Source organism: Saccostrea echinata, unplaced genomic scaffold, assembly GCF_033153115.1.
Source record: "Saccostrea echinata isolate AGI-Se365-2 ecotype Australia unplaced genomic scaffold, CSIRO_AGI_Sech_v1 ptg000003l, whole genome shotgun sequence".
Lineage (NCBI taxonomy): Eukaryota > Metazoa > Mollusca > Bivalvia > Ostreida > Ostreidae > Saccostrea > Saccostrea echinata.
In genome coordinates this window covers 14376398-14397704 of record NW_026889752.1, presented here as the reverse complement: position 1 = coordinate 14397704, position 21307 = coordinate 14376398, and the positions used below count along the sequence as shown (strand labels likewise).

Below are 21307 nucleotides of genomic sequence, written 5' to 3'. Positions count from 1 at the left end.
AAGAGTGGCAAAAAGAGAATATCGGTTTATTTCAGTCTATAAGTCGAATCAAAATATCTTTTCCTCAAGAGTCTTCTTTCTTTGAGTTCATCCCAGTGATCGTGTGATTTATTATCTACCCAAGTGTGTATCACTCAATTTTACTGTAGATTTCGTACAATCACGTGACGGTGTGATCCGACATTCCGGATCACCACACTGTGGTTTTCTGAATCCATATCACCCCTCTCTGAAATTGATGACGTAGTACACAGAAACATGACGTTATTTTTCATGCGCATCAAAAAGTTCCTTGACAATTTGCTTTGTTTAATGGAAAAATCTTATATCATTGATCTCAAAAGTTTTTATATTTTGCTAGTTGTAAGGGGGGTATATAATAAATTTATCATTATAATAGTAACTTGATCCGTAGAGCCGTATCACGTCTCGTTGACAGGCGCGGATCATCAGATCAAACTCGACGCTTCGCGTCTCGTTTGATCTGATGATCCGCGCCTGTCAACTCGACGTGATACGACTCTTCGGATCAAGTTACTGTTATAATAATGTATATTTATTTCATTTATTTTACGTTCTGTACTGGACTTGGAAAATGAGGACATCTTTAGGTTCCTGAGCTGGCCTTGAAGCCCGCAGAACAGATTTTCTGCTTTATGATAAATTCAAGTGATATGTAATCCGGTATTAATTTTGTGTTGCTTTTTTTAATGTTAATTTCATCAAGAAATATGAAAAATTAATGTTTTAACTATACACAGTGAGGCATTTTTTGTGTGGAAAGATTATCAAATGGGGTTTTCACGATTTTTTCATATGTTACACATGATGAGTAAGTGCAATAAATATAATTTGTGGAAAAAATGTCCAACAAGCCCCGGGGTTGAATATCCGGGGGGGGGGGGGTCTGTCCACAAGTACCTTTTGTCAAGCCCGTAGAAAGCAATTTCAGTTTTTTGGAGGGAGGGGGGCAAATAGAAATTTCCACAGGTACTTGTACTCGATTTTTTCCTATGGTACACATGATGAATAAGTGAAATAAATATAATTTGTGGAAAAAAATGTCCAACAAACATCGGGGTTGAATTTGGGGGGGGGGGGGATCCTGTCCACAAGTACCTGTGGAAATTTCTTGATACATAAACAGAATTTAAAAGCATGTATAAGACATCAATTGAAGGGGAGAGGGCACGGCCGTAATTAAAAGTTATATAGAGACTAGGAAGGAATGAACTGTCATTAAATTTTGGTTAAGAACTATTACCTAAACTCTTCACTTTCACATTTTCAATTACAGATTCTTGTTTTTAAAAAGCTACACATGTACATTGATATGTATCTATTAGATGCATAAATTATGTTATTAATCATTTTATCTTAAAGGAAAAGTAAAAATCTCAATCAGACTTGTTCCGCATATTATGCTCTCTGATTCATTACTCAACAGATGCTTCATATACATAGACTGCAGGTGTGATAAATTCACAGCATGCAGCTCCAGCCTTAATTCCAACTTTGTTCCAAAATATTATTATTCAACGCGAAAAATTAGAATTAGCCGATAGAATATTTTGAATCACTTCGGAAATGCTGCCGTAACACCAGACTGAGTTCACAATATCGAGTGATTTTGATTGACAGGTGTAGCGCCGTTGTGCATGGATTTCGTGTAACTGCAGATTGTGGTTGAAAATAATAAACAAACAGATCTAAGGAAAATATATTGTATACTGTACATATATTTGTTAAGAACCAGTTCATTCATGAAACGAATTTAGTCGTATTATGTGGGCCCATGTTAGATCATTTAGGGTATTCCGAATCACCCCGCATATCGCGACTCTCGGTAATTTACCTTACCGCTGTACCTCGCACAACACATGCACAGGTGTGACAACCAAACAGTCATTATTAGTAAGGTCTATACTTATTGCATACAACAAATAAAGAGGTAAACATAATGCGTTAACTAAAAGAATTAATTATTTTAATTCATTAACTTCCTACCCTTTTCGAAGAAAATGCCCGTGTAGAAACGTTGCATGGTATTTCTCATCGATGTCGTGGCGTTGTTGGTGGATGAAACATGGCATATAAGGTATCGATAGAACGGCAATTTTATAAGCTTTTGTGAGTATTATTTGTTTTTTATAACACCTCAAAAATATACTAGTTATGGCCGCATTTGTAGCCCCCTATAGTTTAGAACCACGTGTGTACATGCCCCTAGCCAAATAAATTACACACGCTACATGTATACTTGTTATATGTCAGATTATTATTTTTTTTTATAACATTGTTTTCCTTAAATGCAAGGGGTATGAAAGTAATGATTTGACAAAGCAAGAGCTATAATAAGACTATCCCGGGTCCCGGTATACACTTGATCAGTGTTGATCAATGTTGATATGTACGAGTACACGTATGCAGTGATATACGTCATTCTTGATATTCATGAAATCTAAACATGAGTTGGTTTAATTCCTTTTCACAATTTTTTTTATCATCATTATATCATTATTTGGTAGCCTACTCGTAGAATTATGACAGTTCAATGTTAATTATTTGCATTAAAAAAATCACATAGGTAAAAAAAAAAATTACATAATTATCATGATTATATTTACAGGACAACAATTTACAATCAGGTAATTTCAGAAAGTAAATATTCTGTTGGTATTTGCTTTTCTGCATGATCCGCCTCTGAGAACGCTGTTTTATAGTGTGTCTACAGAAGGGGGGGGGGGGGGCTTTAATAACTTAATAAAAAAACCAACAACATTCAACAAGAAAATAATTCTTTTTATTTTTTGATACTTTTGGTAAACAATACCAACTAATTCATTAATTATAATGTTGTTATCTGACTGTTTTTAGCCATTTACCTGGTGATTCGAAATACCCGGAAGTGACCTGCAATACACTAAAAAGGTGATGTAAATATAACCCCTGTCAAGGCCGCTGTATCGTAGATAGACTCGCCGTGTAATGTAGATTTGATTTTTCATTGAATTGGCTTTCCTTTAATACCAACCAACCATTTATAAACTTGTTAATAAAATCGTTTACCGTCAAAATGTAAAAAGTGATTCGGAATACTCTAAATGTACTCGTTATAAAAACAACTCATTATCAACTCAGTGGACCGATAATTTACTTCAAAATAAGCTATAGATCAATAAAATTGATTTCAGATTAACCAATATTTTGTTGCAAAGATAATGTAAAACAGAGACCGGGGATTTTGTATTTCTCTGTATTTTAAACACTCGATATGCGTACATTTGGGGCGCTCTTGCATATACATGTACACTTGTACATTCGAATTCATGATCGTGCTTATAAAAAGAGCATGTTCTGTACTTGCATGCATGTATGTATGTATGTATGCATGTATCCGTAAAACTTTTCGATTTTCCCGAGAATTCATCCTCACAATGTCAATTAAGGTTCCGAAATCACATGTGAGGATGCCGAGAATTGAAAAAGTCACCTCCAATTACAATTATCATGCATGTGTACATGCAGTTTAAAACACGAGACAGAAAAATAAATTGTTGCAAACTTAATGGTTAAGTCGGCAATTAAAATGCGTAAAACTTGAAATGAATAAATGCACGGGCGGTAAGGATTGATAAAAATAAGCGTGAGATAGAGTAAAATAAAATAATACGTAAGATTCGAAATGATTTCAAACCCAATTTTCCATTAATCGCTATGAGTACACAATGTATTTTAATACCGATATGACCCCGGCTCTCTGCGGCCACGTGTGCACGAAGACTGGGTTACAAAGCGACAGAGCAGAATGTAAACTGTGCTGTAAGAAGGCATGAATTATTGTATGTTTAAAAGTATTATTTGATGTATATAGTTTAATATTTAATGAAAAATTAAATGAAGAAACAATTAAGAGACTGACAGTAAAAATTATACTTTACACAAGTATTAATACTTAATACTTTCATAACTAATTGCAATTATTTGCCTTAGCACCTTTTCAATTACAATTGAAATAGAATACAATTACACGGGACAGAGAAATAAATTGTTTGTTTGTTTGATTTTTTAAATCGTATTTCTGTGTCGACAGTGAACAGGCCGGTAAAAGCGATTAAAATTCGAAATGATTTTATGCACTAGTGTTTGAAATTAAGACTAAATCAAAGATGCAATTACACGGGACAGAGAAATAAATTGTTTTTTTTTTTTTTTTTTTTTTTTTTAAATCGTATTGCTGTGTCGACAGTGAACAGGCCGGTAAAAGCGATTAAAATTCGAAATGATTTTATGCACTAGTGTTTGAAATTAAGATTAAATCAAAGATGAGATTAAGTTATCTTAAAGATTCAATATAAATTTAAAAAACACAATGTTTCATTAGTTGTTGTTTCTACACGATGGATTTAAAACGTGATCACAGTCTTCACAGATATTTGTTTTGTTTACATGGTTTATGACCGCAGGTGGCTGGTCGATGGTGACCTCGGCAACGTGGGATCGCGGGTTGTGTTACATAACTAAAAACATTTAGGTGAACATGGAGAAATGCGTACTGTTAATGATCATTAATTATTCGATGCTTAAAGTTTAATATTACTTATATAGTTATATAGATACATTTAATTCCTTCCTTTATTTGAAGACGTGTTCCCTTTAAATCTAAATTAAAAAAGAAAAGAAAGTTGTAAAGAATAATTTATGAGTGAACCACAGAACACGTTTAAAACCTTATTTAGAAGAAAATTAGCATTAAATACAGTAGGGTATATAATTTATTGCAAGTTTGTTAAAGTTATACACATGAAGAGTTCCGATTTACTTGCCGAATGAAAACGCTTACCTGTTTACGGGACCTGCTTTTTACCTACATATTACGACATATTGCGCAATACTCGAACAAAACAACATTTGTATGAGATCAATAAGGTGTTAAAGAACAACTTTAATTCCGAAAGCCATATCGAAATATTTACCGTTTTTGAGTTATAAAGCGAAAACTTTCAAAGGCTCTAGATCCCTAATTTTAGAGGCCAGCCCCTTTTAAATGGTATCAAATGAAAGCTCTTGCTATTATGCACAACTTTTATTCTACATGTTTTAACAAAATATTTTTAGTTTTAAAGATATAAAGGAAAATATGTCAAAATTTTTGCTCTTTTCCGCGTTCTAACTTTTGACCCCTCTCTAGCGCCATTTTTAATGCAAAAATCAAAAAACAAAAACCGATGTGCACAACTTCAATGCTTCTTCTTTTCAATTTCAAAGGGTTTTGTGCTCCAATTATTACAGTCTCAGAGCCTTTGTCTGGAAACCAGAGGCATAAAAATTTCAATCAAAGGGGAATAACTCGTGAACAGAAGGTAATTTCCGAATTGTATTACAGTATTCTGAGAGTGTTTTGCAAAGTCTAAAAGCTCTGAAAATTTGAACAAAATCCGTTCAGAAATGAGGAAGATATGAAGCTTCAAAGTTGGCGTCTAGGAAAAAAAAAAGAATAACTAGAGCCGAGCTCGTTGCAATGCAACGAATAGGTCTTCCGTCGGAGCTCCGAACAGGACAGAGCGACCTTGAGTCAAGGTCATGCAACATTTTAAGGTTATAAACAATCCTGTAAGGGGCATCAACTTTCAATGTTTCAACAGTAGAAAGACAGTAAAAGAATGTAAAATTCCCCTGTCAGTGAACTTGAACTTGTCCAAAAAACTTTGCGTCAAGCCACGACACATTCTGCAGCTGGTTAAGAGCAAACACCATCTTTATGTCACCGACATAAAAAAAAAATCACAGTCACGTATTCTTTCAGACTATTCATCCAAAACATCATATTCTAAGTGACCTCGAATTTAAGTCAAGGCCATTACACACTCTGGATGATATATTTATCATCTTTTCAGTGAAATGCAAATGCAAGCAATTTTTTCTATTACAAAAGTATAGACCTTTTTGTTTATTTTTTTGTATGTTGTTTAACGTCCCTTTCGAGAATTTTTCAATCATATGGAGACGCCACCATTTGCCGATGGAGATCTGCAAATTTTGACCTATACTCGGCACACATGGCCATTTAGCAGTGAGGGATCTTTTTCGTGCCAGCACCTACTGCCAGACAGGACCTCAGTTTGTACGGTCTCATCCGAAGGATCAGTCTCTGTGTCCCACAGTGGGATTCGAACCTGCGACGTAAGGATCAACTCCATAATCCACGACTCTAGAGCAGACACTCTTACCACTGCGCCACTTGGGCGACTAGACCTTTTTGAATTTTACACTTATTATATCAGTGACCTTGAACTTGCCTAAATGACCTATGTTAAGGTCAAAAACAACCTTTGAACAAATTATGATCTTCCAGTGATACCCAATGACAAAGATATACCTGAAAAAGAATATTGCACTTTTCTGTCAGTGACCTTGAACTTGCCAGAAAGACCATCGATCAAGGTCAAAACACATTCTTGGATCATAAGCAATCTCTGTATCAAGTAAAAGCTTCCAGTGATTTTATATAACAAAGTTATAGCATGTGGAAAAAAAATAATATTTATCTGCCAGTGACCTTGAACTTGCCGAAAAAACCTTTGTTCAAGGTCAGGAAAACCCATCTCAAGCAATCTAAGAAAAAGTTTCCTGTGTTCCTCCCACCCCTTATAAATTTATAAACCAGGCACGAATTTTGCCACTTCTTCTGCCAGTCTAGTACTATGTTATCTCAAACCGGTGGATCATAAGCAATCTTTGTTCCAAGTATGAGCTTCAAAAGTTATAACACATACAGTAATCTTACAGTTTTCTGTCATTGACCTTGAACTTACAGGAATGACCTTGGATGAAAGTCGTGTCAAACCCTTTAATTTTGTCATTAGCAATTTCTGTATCAAGTATGATACTTGCTATTTTTTCCAATGACCTTGAACTTGCTGGAATGATGTTGGATCAAAACCATGACACACCTTAGGATCATTAGTAATCTTTGTACCAAGTATGACCTTCCAGTTTCTTCATAACAAAGTTATAATATCCTTGGCGAACTATCACGTACAGACGGACAGCTAGGCAGATGTACAGTGTGATTCCAAAAGACTCAAAACACCCCCACCCCAAACCCACACACTTCGTTTGGGGGGATATATAAATTCCTTTATATTTCAATGTAAAACTTGAGATTCCCCCTATTGTGGCCCCGCCCTATCCCCGGGGTCATGATGTGAACAATTTAGAGTCTACACTACTTGAGGATGCTTCCACATAAGTTTCAGCTTCTCTGGCTCAGTGGTTCTTGAGAAGATTTTTAAAGATTTTTCCTATATATTTCAATGTAAAACTTGTATTCCCTATTGTGGCCTCGCCCTACCCCTGGGGGTCATGATTTGAACAATTTAGAATCTACACTACCCCAGGATGCTTCCACATAAGTTTCAGCTTTTCTGGCCCAGTGGTTCTTGAGGAGAAGATTTTTAAAGATTTTTCCTATATATTTCAATGTAAAACTTGGATTCCCTATTGTGGCCCCGCCCTACCCCCGGGGGTCATGACTTTAACAATTTAGAATTTTCACTATCCCAGGATGCTTCCACGTAAGTTTCAGCTTTTCTGGCCCAGTGGTTCTTGAGAAGAAGATTTTTTAATGACCCCACCCTATTTTTGTCTTTTCTTGATTATCTCCTCTTGTAAGGGGACTTGGTCCTTTATCTTAAAAATTTAAACTCCCCTTCCCCCAAGGATACTTTGTACCAAGTTTGGTTAAAATTGGCCCAGTGGTTCTTGAGAAGAAGTTGAAAATGTGAAAAGTTTACAGACGGACGGACGGACAGACAGACGGACGGACAACGGACAACGGGTGATCAGAAAAGCTCACTTGAGCTTTCAGCTCAGGTGAGCTAACAAGTAAAACTGACCATTCCCCCCCTTAGAAAACACGGGCCCTTCCTCGAAAACGCGGATCTGTGTTAAATGGTATGAAAAGTCTTAGGTATGAAGCTTTAAAAGTCAACGACCCCCCCCCCTCCCCCATACACACACACAAACACACACACGAAATAGGTTTTTCACGTTTGGGAAAAGAATTTCTTTTTTTTTTGGCTCGTCAAGAAATTTCTGGGTTGAAATATTTTTTTTATTGGGATCCCCTCCCCTCCCCCCCCCCCCCTCCGTGGAAAAAAATTCCTTGATCTGCGCCTGGACCCCATCTAATTTTTTCTACATGTATCCGTTAAAAGAGGATGTGACCCTTCATTTGAACAAAACTTTACCAAAAATATTCTGTGTTAATTTTCGTCGTTATGGTCCAGTGGTTCTTGATAAGATAAAAATGAGAAAAATTTACGAGTAGCTTTAGAACAACAACGACGATAATGCTTATATACACCAATATAGCAAACAAAGATGAAGAATTATGAACAACAAAAGCTTACTTGGGTCTTTGTCTTGGGAGATGAGATACTTATTAAAAATTGAAATTATTTTGTCATTTTTTTTTACAATTGACGGGCCTGCATTTCAAAGAGAGAGAGAGAGAGAGAGAGAATTTCTAGCTAGGTCTTTGAATAACAGTGAGATCGGTTCAGAAAACCAGGTCCCTAAGAATGTACATGTATATAAAATAGGCAGTGCCTTTCTCTCGGAATTCATCACCTGCTTCTATAAAGCTCCATCCTCACGTGTATTGACATGTACCTGGTAAAACCAACCGACTGCAAAGGAAAACATTTATTTATTTCGAGGATGGGGGTTTACGTATAGTGATGAGAGGAAATTTATTCACCTATACGTTCATTAAACATGAAAGATTGCTTCTGAGTATTTGTATACGATCGCACGACTTTCGTGTTAATTTATAAAAAGTTAGATTATGAAAGCAAAGAACTAAACGAACATTTGTTGTAGATGAATTAAATAATTATTTAGCCGTTTATAAGGTTTTTTTAACATCTGTAAGAACCATTTTATTTTAAAAAACAAATAATCGTCCTATTATTGGCGCCCATGATATATTAGACTATGTGTTTAAATAAAACATAATTCAGATATCGACATCCAAGAGAACAACGCATTCTTTTTCAGTGGCGGAAACAGGAATCTTGAAAAGGGGGCCCGACCAGTTTTGTGTCGGGGTAGGGGCCCAAAGCCACATTATAAATTGATTTATTAAATCTTGTGTATATTTTGGATACAAAAGGGGGCCATGGGCGGATATAGGATTTGTGATGGGGGGGGGGGCGTGGATAACTTCGTTCAGGCAGGGGGTCTGGGGGCCGCCTTAAGGCCCCTAATGGGTCTAGGGCGAAGCCCTGGTGGTGGCCAAGGGCGCGAAGTCCCCGGAATCTCCTGGGTTTTCGTGAATTTTAAGAGTCAGTAAAACCAGACTCAAAAATAGTTGTATTGATTACTTCCTTTACACAAAAGCCTATAAGATATGAATTAAGTTTGTAACTTACAATACTCTAAAGTCTTTGTAGGAATTTCACGTCTGCTTAAGAATAATGTACAAATTTATTAATCATTTGATAATTTTTATTTCAAATTTACTCTTGAGAAAGCAGAAACTTTGTGTATCTCCGAACTTCGTGAATCTCCGAACTTCGTGTATGTCAGAAGTCGTTGTGAATCATTATTATTTCAGCAAGGATGCTAGTCAACCTGATATTTGTATGTAAATCTAATGTTATTCCAAAAAGTGTTGTTGTTTTTTTTTAAATTCCATTCACTGACCTACACATGTATCTCCATCGCAGCCAACGAAACAATATAAACAAACACGCTATAACGTGCAGTTCCCTTTATAGCAGTATGAAATAAACGAAGCACAATGATACACAAAGAATATCTGAATATTGAAAAATTAAATATTGCAACGTTTGTTTTTATAAGTATTATACATATATGACAGATACACTGTAGTGAAGGGTGGTGTAATTTCGACCGATTATTTTTTTTATATTTAGATTTGTTCAAGTATGTCACTGCCTATTACATGTATTACGCTCAACATTTACTGGATTATTTTTCCTTCGGAATACCTTTTATTGTTCAGATTACATTGTGTTATATGTATTATTCGTCATGATATAAAATAAATGTGTTCGATTTACAAGATATGTGTGTTGGGTAACTTCAACTGCACACGGGGTATTTTCGATCGATGTGCAAATATAAATGAAATTCTTCGCGTCATCTCTAATTTAAAAAAAAATACATATATATTAATTTAAATTATTCTGTTGTAAAACATAAAAGATTGTGAAAAATGCTGACAAAAAAAAAGATGCAGTTTTCAAAATGTACCTAATTTGAAGACATTAAGTGCACCAGGTGCCTAGAGACTAATTTACCGATTTATCAAGGCATGCTACAAATATATATATGCGCAGGCATCTAAACCGCATGTAAAAAAAAGAGATGATTTTTTCACGGTTATAGAACTAGTTTCTACGGAGTATTCTTGTACATAATATTAACCTAATACTTTTTTTATACGGATGGTGGTCATGATTTTTTTCTGGTAACAAATAGCATTGCGTCATTTTCATTGGTCGAACTGAGTTACCTGCTGACGCCGTATTCATGCAAAGGGTAACTTCGGCCGATTTCTGTTCAGCTGATTTGCATTTTATTTGTAAAAACTAAATACTATAAATTTAAAAGGTATGAATTTAAGTTGCAAATTTAAACATAGTTGATAAATTTCACGCCAGGAATATCCACTGTGTCTTTCTGTATATACAAGATATTTTTAGAGGTGATAAACTGATAATTCCCCGCAATGGTTTAAAAATACTCGTCCGTAATTTTTCGGGCGATAAAGTTTCTTCTTGGATGTAATTTTCCAGTAAAGAAATAAATTTCGCCTATTATTATCAACATTGATTTGTATATGAAAAATGCATTTTCTTTCTGCATAAAATAGATGTGTGTACACTATAATGGGTTATAAACAAATTATTTTAAGGTATACTGTTGATTTATGAACAGTCGAAATTAACCAGGTGGTCGAAGTTACACTCGTCTGTGACCATCCTAACCTATATCCTGACGTTAAAAAAAAGTCTTGTATCTATGTAAGTAAATTACTGCATAGTTACACCATTTGATAAATAAATACATCAATCAGTGGATAGGTTTGTAACGTAGACCTTCTGATTTTAAATTCATTTATTTACCTCACTCGGCACACCTCGGCCGATTCGTACCTCATCTGGATGAAGGTGACGGAATCAGCCGAGGTTTGCCGAATGTTATTTACCTTCGACCAGCCTTTAAATATTGCAGTATTTTTCTTTGCATCATCATAGGAAATTGACAAGTGCTGTCTACCCTTCAAACGAAATCGGGAGACGTTTTCCGCTTTGAATAATTATGAGATAATATTCATAGCCTAGGGAATGCAAGGTTTTCAGACTTGATTTTTAAGAAAACTGATACTTGGTCATAAAATAAAATTACCATTTTTTAATTGACCATTAATTATAAAACCAAAGTATGGCATTATTAATATTAGTCATGTCATATTTTGAAAATTTTAGGGGGGGGGGCGTGCGCCCCCAAGCCCCACTTAAATCCGCCAGTGGGGGCAGGCCCCCTGAACCTCCTCTAAATCTGTCAGTGTTTTCTTTCATTATACGGACTTGCAGGATAAGCGAAATACCCCAGACATTTAATAAAAATCTCAAACCCGATCTAAAACGCGTTGACAAAGTCAAACCAGACGGTTTTAGTTTTTACGGCATTTTTACAGTGATATGAGAAAAGTGGGATAATTGCTGTTAATTTTAAGAAATAAAGTTCGGCATTTTTCAACCTCGTTCGGTATAATATAATTTACTGATAATTTTTTCCGTTAAGGAGGAACACATGGACGAAGGATAAAAAAAGAGGTATTCTGCATGTACATGTACACATCATTGCTATAATTGTGTACTCGGGATTAAACCCAAAAACCTTCGTTACATTGTATTTGGGTGTAATTTTCACATGTTCTCAGGCGGATAATCATTTATTTTTATCTGTCTAAAGACAATAATTTCAGTTAATAGAGAAATGTTTTTATTTCGTCGTTTTTTCCCATCCGTTTGGTTTACACGTTTGCTTTGTACACAAAAGCGTGTGTTCATATACCGCTGTTTCTACACGCTATCGATGAATCCGGGATGTTTCGCGCCGATTCTGTTTCGCACTGAGATGGTTCGCGCCTGCATGATTAGCGCCGATTTAGGTGCGAAACATCTCACGATTTATTTTAAATATTCCATGACATTTTTATCCATTTTAAAAAATTGTTTATCAATTATAAGATATACATATATAGATTTTGTGTGTTCAAATGCCTGACTTAATAATACATGAATGCACTGCCAAAGATTACGGATCGTGTTCATCAAATATTCCATAAGGATTTAATTGTAATTAGTTGTAGATCGAAAGGTGAGAATTTATTAATTGACGTGTTGGTAGTCAAACCAGCAATAATTACTTAATTAGATGGCGGTATTATAATTAGCATGGTGTTAAAATAATACATAATTATATGCTATGTATACTTCAAACACAGACATAAACAAGAGGCCCATGGGCCACATCGCTCACCTGAGCACATTGGGTAGGAAAAAGCATAAATCAGTTCAGTATTGAAAAGTTTACAAGTTTAAATTTTTTTGGCCCAGTAGTTCTTGAAAAGACTTTGAAAACATGCCACCAAATTTTCACTATTTCTTAATTATCTCCTCTTGAATGAAGGCATGTCGCTTCATTTAAACAAACTTGAATCCCCTTCACCTAAGGGTGCTTTGTGGCAAGTTTGGTTGAATTTGGTCGAGTGGTTCTGGAGAAGTTGAAATCTGAAAAGTTTACAGACAGGCAGACAGATATACATACATTAGGTTATATATTTGGTACATCAAGTGCAAGTCCCCTTGGAATTGCTATCTGTGAATATATGCATTCACTTGTATCAATGAATTATTTATTACTTAATATACTATTTTTACAGTTTAAATTTTTCCAAGGGCTATGGTTAAAATAAATTTGAATTTGCAGATGGCATTTGATTGTATTGTTGAACAGTTTAAAGGTCTGATTTCATCTTTTGTGATTTTCACCCATTTTATTTAAATTATAAACAAGAAATAAGTCATTGTTTTTATTGATCTTTATTAGAGAAAAATATCAATAAGAATGTAACATGCCATGCTTTAGTAGTTGGTACACATATTTAAACAATTTTTTTTCAAAAAAGTTAAGATTTCACATCTACCAAGTTACCTATAAACAGAAAATTGGATGAATAAAAAAGGATAAAATGTCTTTCATATAACTGAGTGTAAATGGCTACAGCAGATCTGAAAGAAACATATATTGTCCTAAAAAAGGAATTTTTAATGTTCATTAGCAATGTGAAATGCGCAGAAATCCTAGTTAAAATAAAATTTTGGAGAACATGTTTTCAGATTGAAGAAAAGTATGTTGAGAACCACAAATGTTCAATGTTTACAGATATAAATTTCTGAGAGTGCTGATACACCATTAAAACACAAGAAAAGTTCAAAACATAATTGCAATATAACATTTCTAGTGAGAAGTTTTTAATACTGATTGCTCAAGGAGAATTTACACTGACTTGTACTAAAATGCTTAATATTATACTGTATTTGTGCAAGAAGCATGGCATTGAAACAAAAAAAATTGTAAAAACACAACAGAACTTAAAAGTAAAAAATTGATTTTTAACTAAAAATTAAAATGATTGTGTTTACTGACACAAATTTTACAAAAATCTCCAACAGTTCAAAATAAAAATCTGAGTTTTGGTGAATGCCTTAGATTGTGAAATTGGTTTGGACAGAAAATAATGTTCAATGTGGTTTTCTGTTTAAACTTGATGGTTTCAGTGAAAGGGCTCAAAAAATCATAAAAAATGGTTTTGAAACAAATATTGAGTTGTGTTTCAATATCTGTATGGTATTTAGTTGTCGTTTTGCTTCTTTGACAATCATGAAATTCTTCAAAATACATTGCCCATACCATAGTGCAATAAAGAAGAAAAACAACTATATAACAGTGTATATTTGCATGTAACTTGAAAATGCCAAAAAAGTATGATAACTATATTTGCAAACACAAAACAGAACTAGAATCTTAAACTAACATAATGACTGTGTTCAGCAAAACAAATGTTTAAAAAAAAAATTATTAATAAATATGTCAAAATGAAAACAGCTTCTTAAAAGATTTTTTTTTAAATGCATTGATAGAAAGATAAATAGTCTTAAGAAGTTTAAATTGTAAAAATCCGAATTTTAAAATAAGTAATTTCAGGACTGAAGTTGGATTTGGACAGTGTAGATTTTTAACCTGGTTTTAGACAGTGTACATGCATGTAACTTAAAACTGACACTAGAACAAGAAATGTGCTAACTACATACACAAAAACATGATTAAAATGTTTATCAGTGATCTGGTTTCAACTCACTTGTTTCAGTGAAATGGCTCAAAATAGCACGAGAATAAGGCATTTATTAAGATAAGAATTTAAAACAAATTTGGAATGATATGTACTAGTTTGTTGTCATTTAGTTTCTTTGACAATGATGATTTTATCAAAATACAATGTTCATATCATAGTGCAACACAAAAGAAAAAACTACTATACAAGTGTACATTTGCATGTAACTTGAAAATGGCAAAAAAGTGTGCCAACTATATTTGCAAAAAGAAAACTGAACTATTAAGTAAAATCTTAACTAACATAAAGATTGTGTTCAGTGACACAAAAGTTACAAAAATTTTCAACAGCTCAATATAAAGTCAGCTACTAAAAAAAGAGAATTGACTGTCTTGTATACAGGAAAGTGAACAGGAAATAATCTTCAATCTGATTACAACTGAATCTTTTCAGTGAAATGGTTCAAACCAGTATGACAAATGGACACTGAAACAAGAATTTAAAAGAAATTTACAATTCTGTTATTATTTTTTTTTAGTTTTTTGTCAATCATGAAATTTTGTCAAGAAGATAATGCTTATACCAGTTAGATACATAGAAAAAAAACCAGTCAAGTTACACAACAATGCACTTTATCATGTAACTTTATAGACACATAAAAAAAAAGTGTTAACTACATTTATAAAAATAAAAAAAAGAACTGAAATGGAAATCAAGTCTTAACAAATCAATGATAGTGCTTACTGCTTAGTAACACGTCACAAAAATTTTTGATCACTCAATATAGAACCAGCTGTTCAAAACATTTGATAACATTTTGCCATTTGTTAACAAAGTAAACAGTCTTGAGAGGTTTTAATTTGCTTCCAAAATCTTTAGAATCTGAGATTTTGAAGGAGTAACTTCAACTTTGAAGTTGGTTTTGGAGAGGAAATAATCCTCAATCTGATTTTCTGACTTTAACTCACTGGTTTCAGTGAAGTTGCTCAAAACGGAATGAGAAATAGACATTTTTTTTGGCTGAGCATTAGAAGCAAATTTACAATTCACTTGAATCTTAAATGTTTTGTGCAAGTTTGCCGTTTTTTGTCGCATATGACAATTTTGACATTTTACAGTATTGATGCTTGGATTGAAAAGTCCAATATCCTTGTTGCAAGCAGTGCACAAGGTGAGAGAATTGCACGATACAGAGTCGATGGTCATTGTATCTGTAACACTGATGGCATCAGTTTCTCCCGCTTTTACAAATCCAAGGTCAGGGATCTCTTGAATATTGGTGTCTGGGCAAGTTGTGATGGACTTAATGCCATCAAAACTGCGAAGTGATACAGCTGTGAATCTGTACGACTTTGCAAGATCCAACTGATCAATGTGCTTGTCCCAAGCACAGACTTGGATTGTGTCAGATGCATCTGCTACTGTGACATAGGACCTTTTTATTATTTCACCTGATTTGATGGTTTGGAGGCTTGGATCTGTTTTATTCATTACTTTCCCTTGAATCGTGATCTGCAAGAAAATATTTTAAATCATCAGATTACATAAGAAAATCAATGAAGATTCTGATTTTCAGGTGCTGAATTCAGTGTGAAATCATAATTTTATTTTTCTTTTTTCAAAGTAATTTTAATCTCTAAGTTCATTTAAGATCCTGGTGTTTGAAAATTTAATGAAAATTAAAATGTAGAGATAACATTTGTCAGCTTTAACAGAAGTATTTATTGCTAGCACGATCATGTTTGTTGTAAAATATTTGATTCATCTTAAAGAATGTGTGCTAAATTTTTAGCAAGGATTTGCATGTTCCATCGACTCAAAAATCAAATCATGTCAAGTTGAATGAAGTAGAAAAACAGTAGAGAACTTTCAGGATAAATATCACAAATTTTGTCTTAGAAAATTTAAATATCTTTGCTTAAATAGGGACTTTGTTTGGTTAAACAAGTTTTTGTTTGAACAAGGTACGTAATTTGGTGAAATGAAATACATGTGTATATGGAGATAACGAACAGTATTCAAGCTGAAAAGTCCATTAAACAATACAAAATAGGTGCAGAGCAAACACGGACCTCCAAACATCAGAGGTGGGATCAGGTGCCATGGAGGAGTGAGCATCCCCTGCCGATTGGTCACACCTGCTATGTGCTCCTTGTCATGATCGGGAAATAATGGAAAAATCCATCGACAATTCAGTGTGTGAATAATGGCCTAACAATTAGTATGAAAAACGTCAGTCAGCATTTGACTCAATGATAAATTGTATTTGCTGACAAGGTCATTGTATCGACCATAGAACTTACGAAATGATGACTTTAAATGAGACAGCCGATATTCTTGTTTGATCAACTTGTTTGTCAATAATTTACCTCGTTTTAGAAATTGTACATACGTAGAGCATGCTCTTGCGTATTGAATCAACTGAGAGAGATATACCCCCTATGCAGGTGATGAAGGTATATTGCTGCATAAGTAAGGGAAGTTGACGATTGAAAAGTTAAAGTCATCACGTTTATCATAAAGCTTGGTTGTTAGATTACCATTAACGTCTTTTTCAAGTAAAATATCCAAATATGAAACAGATGTGTCAGACTCTGTGGTATCTTTTTATCTCAAGCTCACTGGGAAATATTGTATCGATATAAGAATGAAAATAGCCATTGTTAATTGACAATACGTCGTTGATATATCTAAATGTTGAGTTGAAGGCCACAGCAAGTGTTTGAAAGTGGCAAAATGAAACTTTGTAGCTAAAAATAATTATTGAAAATTTTCAGAAATATATGAGGTTTTGTCACTGGAAAGTTTCTACAAACATTTTCTAGAGTCTACTTTTAGAATTCAGATATATTAATTAGCTGTTCTGTATGGGAGATTAAAAAAAATTGTTTGTGGTATGTATCTTTAAGAGCCTTTAATTTGGAATGTTAATAAAATAAAATGACAGTTACACACATCTGAATTATTTGCATGTCCAAAATTGGTTAACCAGAGGATGAAGAAATACTAATCAGTGCAGAATACTTTTTAAAAAAATATTACCTTTTGAAATGGATTCAGTCCTTTTGCTTCATTGATGGTCATCAGTTTCTGAATATCTGGGTCTTCGAATCTGAATTTCAACTGTCTTGCTGGAGCTGACACTTTTGATTTCGATGTAACTTTAATGTCGTATGCTCCTGTTCTAGCACTGACTGTTTTTTCTATTTTCGAGAGGGAGACTGGACTCCTACAAAATAAAAAATTATACAGTTGAATGAGATATAATGAATGTAAATATTATAATACTTTTCACGGTGTAAATGTGATCACTGTCCATAATATTAGATGAAGTAAAATATTGTATATTTTTAAAAGATATATGTAAATATTAAGTCAAAATCATGTTTCTTTTATTAGGTCCAGTCCAAGATGTTCAAAGACTATTTTATGTAGCTATTAAGGACATACGCAACGTACCTTACTTACTGATAATTTTTCAAGATATTCTTAAGTTAGGATTGTAGTGTCATCAGATGTTTGTAGACACAAAATCAGCATGCATTACCAGGGGTTTTGAAAAGATATCAATTGATGAAAATTCTTGTATAATTCAAAGAAAAATATATAAAAATTTCTAACCATATATTCTAGATGTTTTGTTTATCCAAACTTATTTTAAAAGAAGTGTACAACAGCATATATAGACTTTAAAATGTAGCACACAGTTCCTTTAATTATCTGAACTCTTCAACTCCAGGGAAAAAGACAATATAGTTCAAAGTACGTTGTGTATGTCCTTAATAGGTACCAAAGTATTTAAACCGCTCTTCAATGGGAGGTCAACATTACCGCTACATTGCCAAAAATTTCAACTCATTACCGCTACATTTCTTCAAATTTTCAGGCGATCATTACAGCTACATTTTATCAATAGGACTATTGCCGAAAACAACTCATTACCGCTATTGTACATATTGAATCAGCCAGGAATGGTACAGAATACGAGTTCCATTCAACATATTTCACTCACCATGTAGTGAAGTACAATTTGGACCTAAACGAGTATATATAAATCCATATATTTAGTGTCACTGGAACATCATCATGACATGGCTACTATTGAGAAGTTTGTGACAAATCGCAACAATGCAGGATTAGTTATTTAAGGAATAACTGTCTAATTTTTTGGATTCATGATGTGATCAATCGAGTGGCTTGCGTGATAATTTGTATAAACGCTGAAGGCATTTATGCATAAATTATCACGCAAGCCAATCGATTGATCATCGTCATGAATCCAAAAAATCTGACAGTTTTTCCTTATATTTACATGCTCCTGATTCTGGAAATTCCTGTGCTAATAGCCCCACTTCTGTCTCTGTTTGTCCCGCCCGCCATGATTTTTTTTTAACCGCGCCTATCGATGAACTAAGAGATTTATGTAGAAATAAAGTGTTTTTACAATTTGTAATTTTATCTCGGACAAAGACATTGGAAATGTAAATATTGGTAGATATAAATTTCGTATAATTAAAACTTTTAAATACTCAGAAGTGTGGAGTAGATGGGAAATTTGAACATGACCATGCAAAGGAAAAGCAGGTCTTATGCATGTATATGTTATACTTAAAATCAATCTGTACACACATAACCGGCTGGCTAACGAAAGAGGCAATATAGCAGTAATGTATACTTTTAAATGTAGCAGTAAAGACTGTAGCGGTAATGAAAATTTTGAAAATGTAGCGGTAATGATAAGCACCCTCTTGAACTTCCTTGAAGTAGCTACTTCTAACTACTTTTACCGGTCTTTGAAAATAGAAATTAATAAAAGTGCATCTTTAAAACAGGTCACACTTCTTTATCATGTTGTGTACTTGCACAGTAAAATTCACAACATGGAGAGAAAATGCATGAAAAATTGTCCCAAAACTTCTTATTTAAGAATTTCTTATTTAATAATTAATACATAAAGGTAAATTTTAAAGAATTAAACAAAATTTGCATTGGTCATGTGAAAGGTCCATTTCTGCAATTTTCCTGTTTTACAATTTTTGCAGTCTTGCTTTCAATAAAGAGTTTGGGAGATTTTCAAACCAAATCAAATTGTGATGTCCAAAAATTTGTTGATTTATGTTGAAGCATGTTTGCTGCAGTTTGCAACTAGTGAGATATTAATATAATTTAGTTTTTTTTCTTTCTTCAGTCACATTAAACTCCTAGAAGATTCCTGATTTTTATGACATACAAAATAGAGCAAAGTTTTGCTACAATCATGTCTGGTACAATTACAAGAGTTACATCATGTACATATTAACTTTATTTATCTACTTGAAGTAGCTCAGCTCGGGTTAAATTTTGTGATTTTTAGTCTCGACATAATACACAATCCATGGGATAGTTTAGAAATATGTAATTTATTATTGTTTTTTGTTTTTTTTATTATTCTTTTTCATGCACTAAGTGGTTGAAATCAACAATTGCCCTGATCGCCTGACAAATTAATAATAAGTTTCAGGCCCGTAGGAACCAAATTCAGTTGGGGGGGGGGGGCGCACAGGCATACATTTTCAGTTGACAATTGAGGGGGCACTACCAAAAATTTCCTGACAAGCAAAAAAAAAGTCTTAACTACCGAAAATTCCTTGAAAAGCAAAAAAAAAAAAAAAAAAAAAAAAAAAAAAAGTCATCAGACGTTTTTATTACACATGTAAGGGGGCACAAGCATATAGTATCTATGTTTACTATGTGCCCCCCCCCCCCCCCCCGGTTCCTACGGCCATGAGGTTATAACAATCTTTAAAAAAAGAAATTTGGCTAGTGCAAAAATTTAAATTTGTTTAATTACGTTCTGAAATTATAAAAAAGCACTCCAAACTAAATTTTATATAATATCTTACTTTGTCTTCTCCATTTCCTTGAGAATACCATTGTATTCTGGTACAAAGCACACAAGATCTGTATATTTCTCCTCGTCTTGAAAGACAGCATTGAAATAGTTGTTGTTATTTCTTGAAACTTTTATTGGAGAAACGTTATGGACGTATCCCTCGACTTCAACACTTTGCTCATCATCAAGCCTCATTTTCTTAGCTGCTGCCATTTTCGCTACTTGGCGGGAAATAAGTGCGTGTCGGAGAGTAACAGGTCATGATAAACTCCTTATATGGAAAGTAGTTTTTAACACACGTGAGAAAACAGCGATGACGATGCTAGGTCATTAATTTACTCAGTTTAAAAATAAGATAATATATAATAACTGATTGAGTAAAATCATTTCTAGACATAAATATGCAGCTTATCTTAAAAAATGTCTGTATACTCAAAGATATTAAGCGTTAATTGCCGGATTATATTCTATGGCGAAGGAATAATGAGTGATACTCCGCAGCCGCAACACTTTCTATACAAAAGATTTCGTGCTTTTGTTTGCGTATGAATCTCAAGTAAGGTCGATGCCTGGACGAGTTCATTAGTTACTTCTGAAAGGTGACACAGGCTAAGTCTTTGTCGGTTCTTGATCGTCGTAAGCCACGGGTACTTTCTAGTTTGTGGAAATAGAATGGACAAAACTCGTGGCTTGCGATGATGAAAATTCTTATACCTTTTTCTTATTTAAAAAAATCGGGCTATTTTGACAACGCATTAGTGCTGGCAGTTGACTATTGTCTACATATTGTTTGGATTAGAACGGAAGATTATTGCATGTAGTAATAAGCGATAATACACACATAAATAGCACACGCCCGAAGTACAGGGATTTTTTTTCGGACCCCCCCCCCTCCCCACACGGCATACGAACACAACGTTGATTCGGGTTCATGTGTTGATTCGGGTTCATGTAGCAATTAAGCCATTTGGATAGCTGTATAGCAAATTTTGTGATAT

General features: G+C 33.9%; 1 protein-coding gene across 1 annotated transcript; it reads right to left on the bottom strand.

The window, feature by feature from the left end:
- Positions 1–15292: 15292 nt before the first annotated feature.
- On the bottom strand, positions 15293–20537 carry LOC133178499 (uncharacterized). Its single transcript, XM_061313191.1, has 3 exons — positions 20320–20537; positions 17480–17666; positions 15293–15949 (listed from the first exon to the last, which is right to left on the bottom strand). Exons 1-3 carry the CDS (start codon positions 20520–20522, stop codon positions 15293–15295), a joined length of 1047 nt encoding a protein of 348 aa, XP_061169175.1. The 5' UTR covers positions 20523–20537.
- Positions 20538–21307: the final 770 nt, after the last annotated feature.

Excerpts from the sequence above, each read along its gene's own strand:
- LOC133178499 (XM_061313191.1), bottom strand. The coding sequence starts at position 20,522 with ATGGCAGCAGCTAAGAAAATGAGGCTTGATGATGAGCAAAGTGTTGAA. Across the intron at positions 17,667-20,319 it reads AAGGAAATGGAGAAGACAAA|GAGTCCAGTCTCCCTCTCGA; the intron begins GTAAGATATTAT and ends TTTATTTTGTAG. Across the intron at positions 15,950-17,479 it reads GACTGAATCCATTTCAAAAG|ATCACGATTCAAGGGAAAGT; the intron begins GTAATATTTTTT and ends ATTTTCTTGCAG.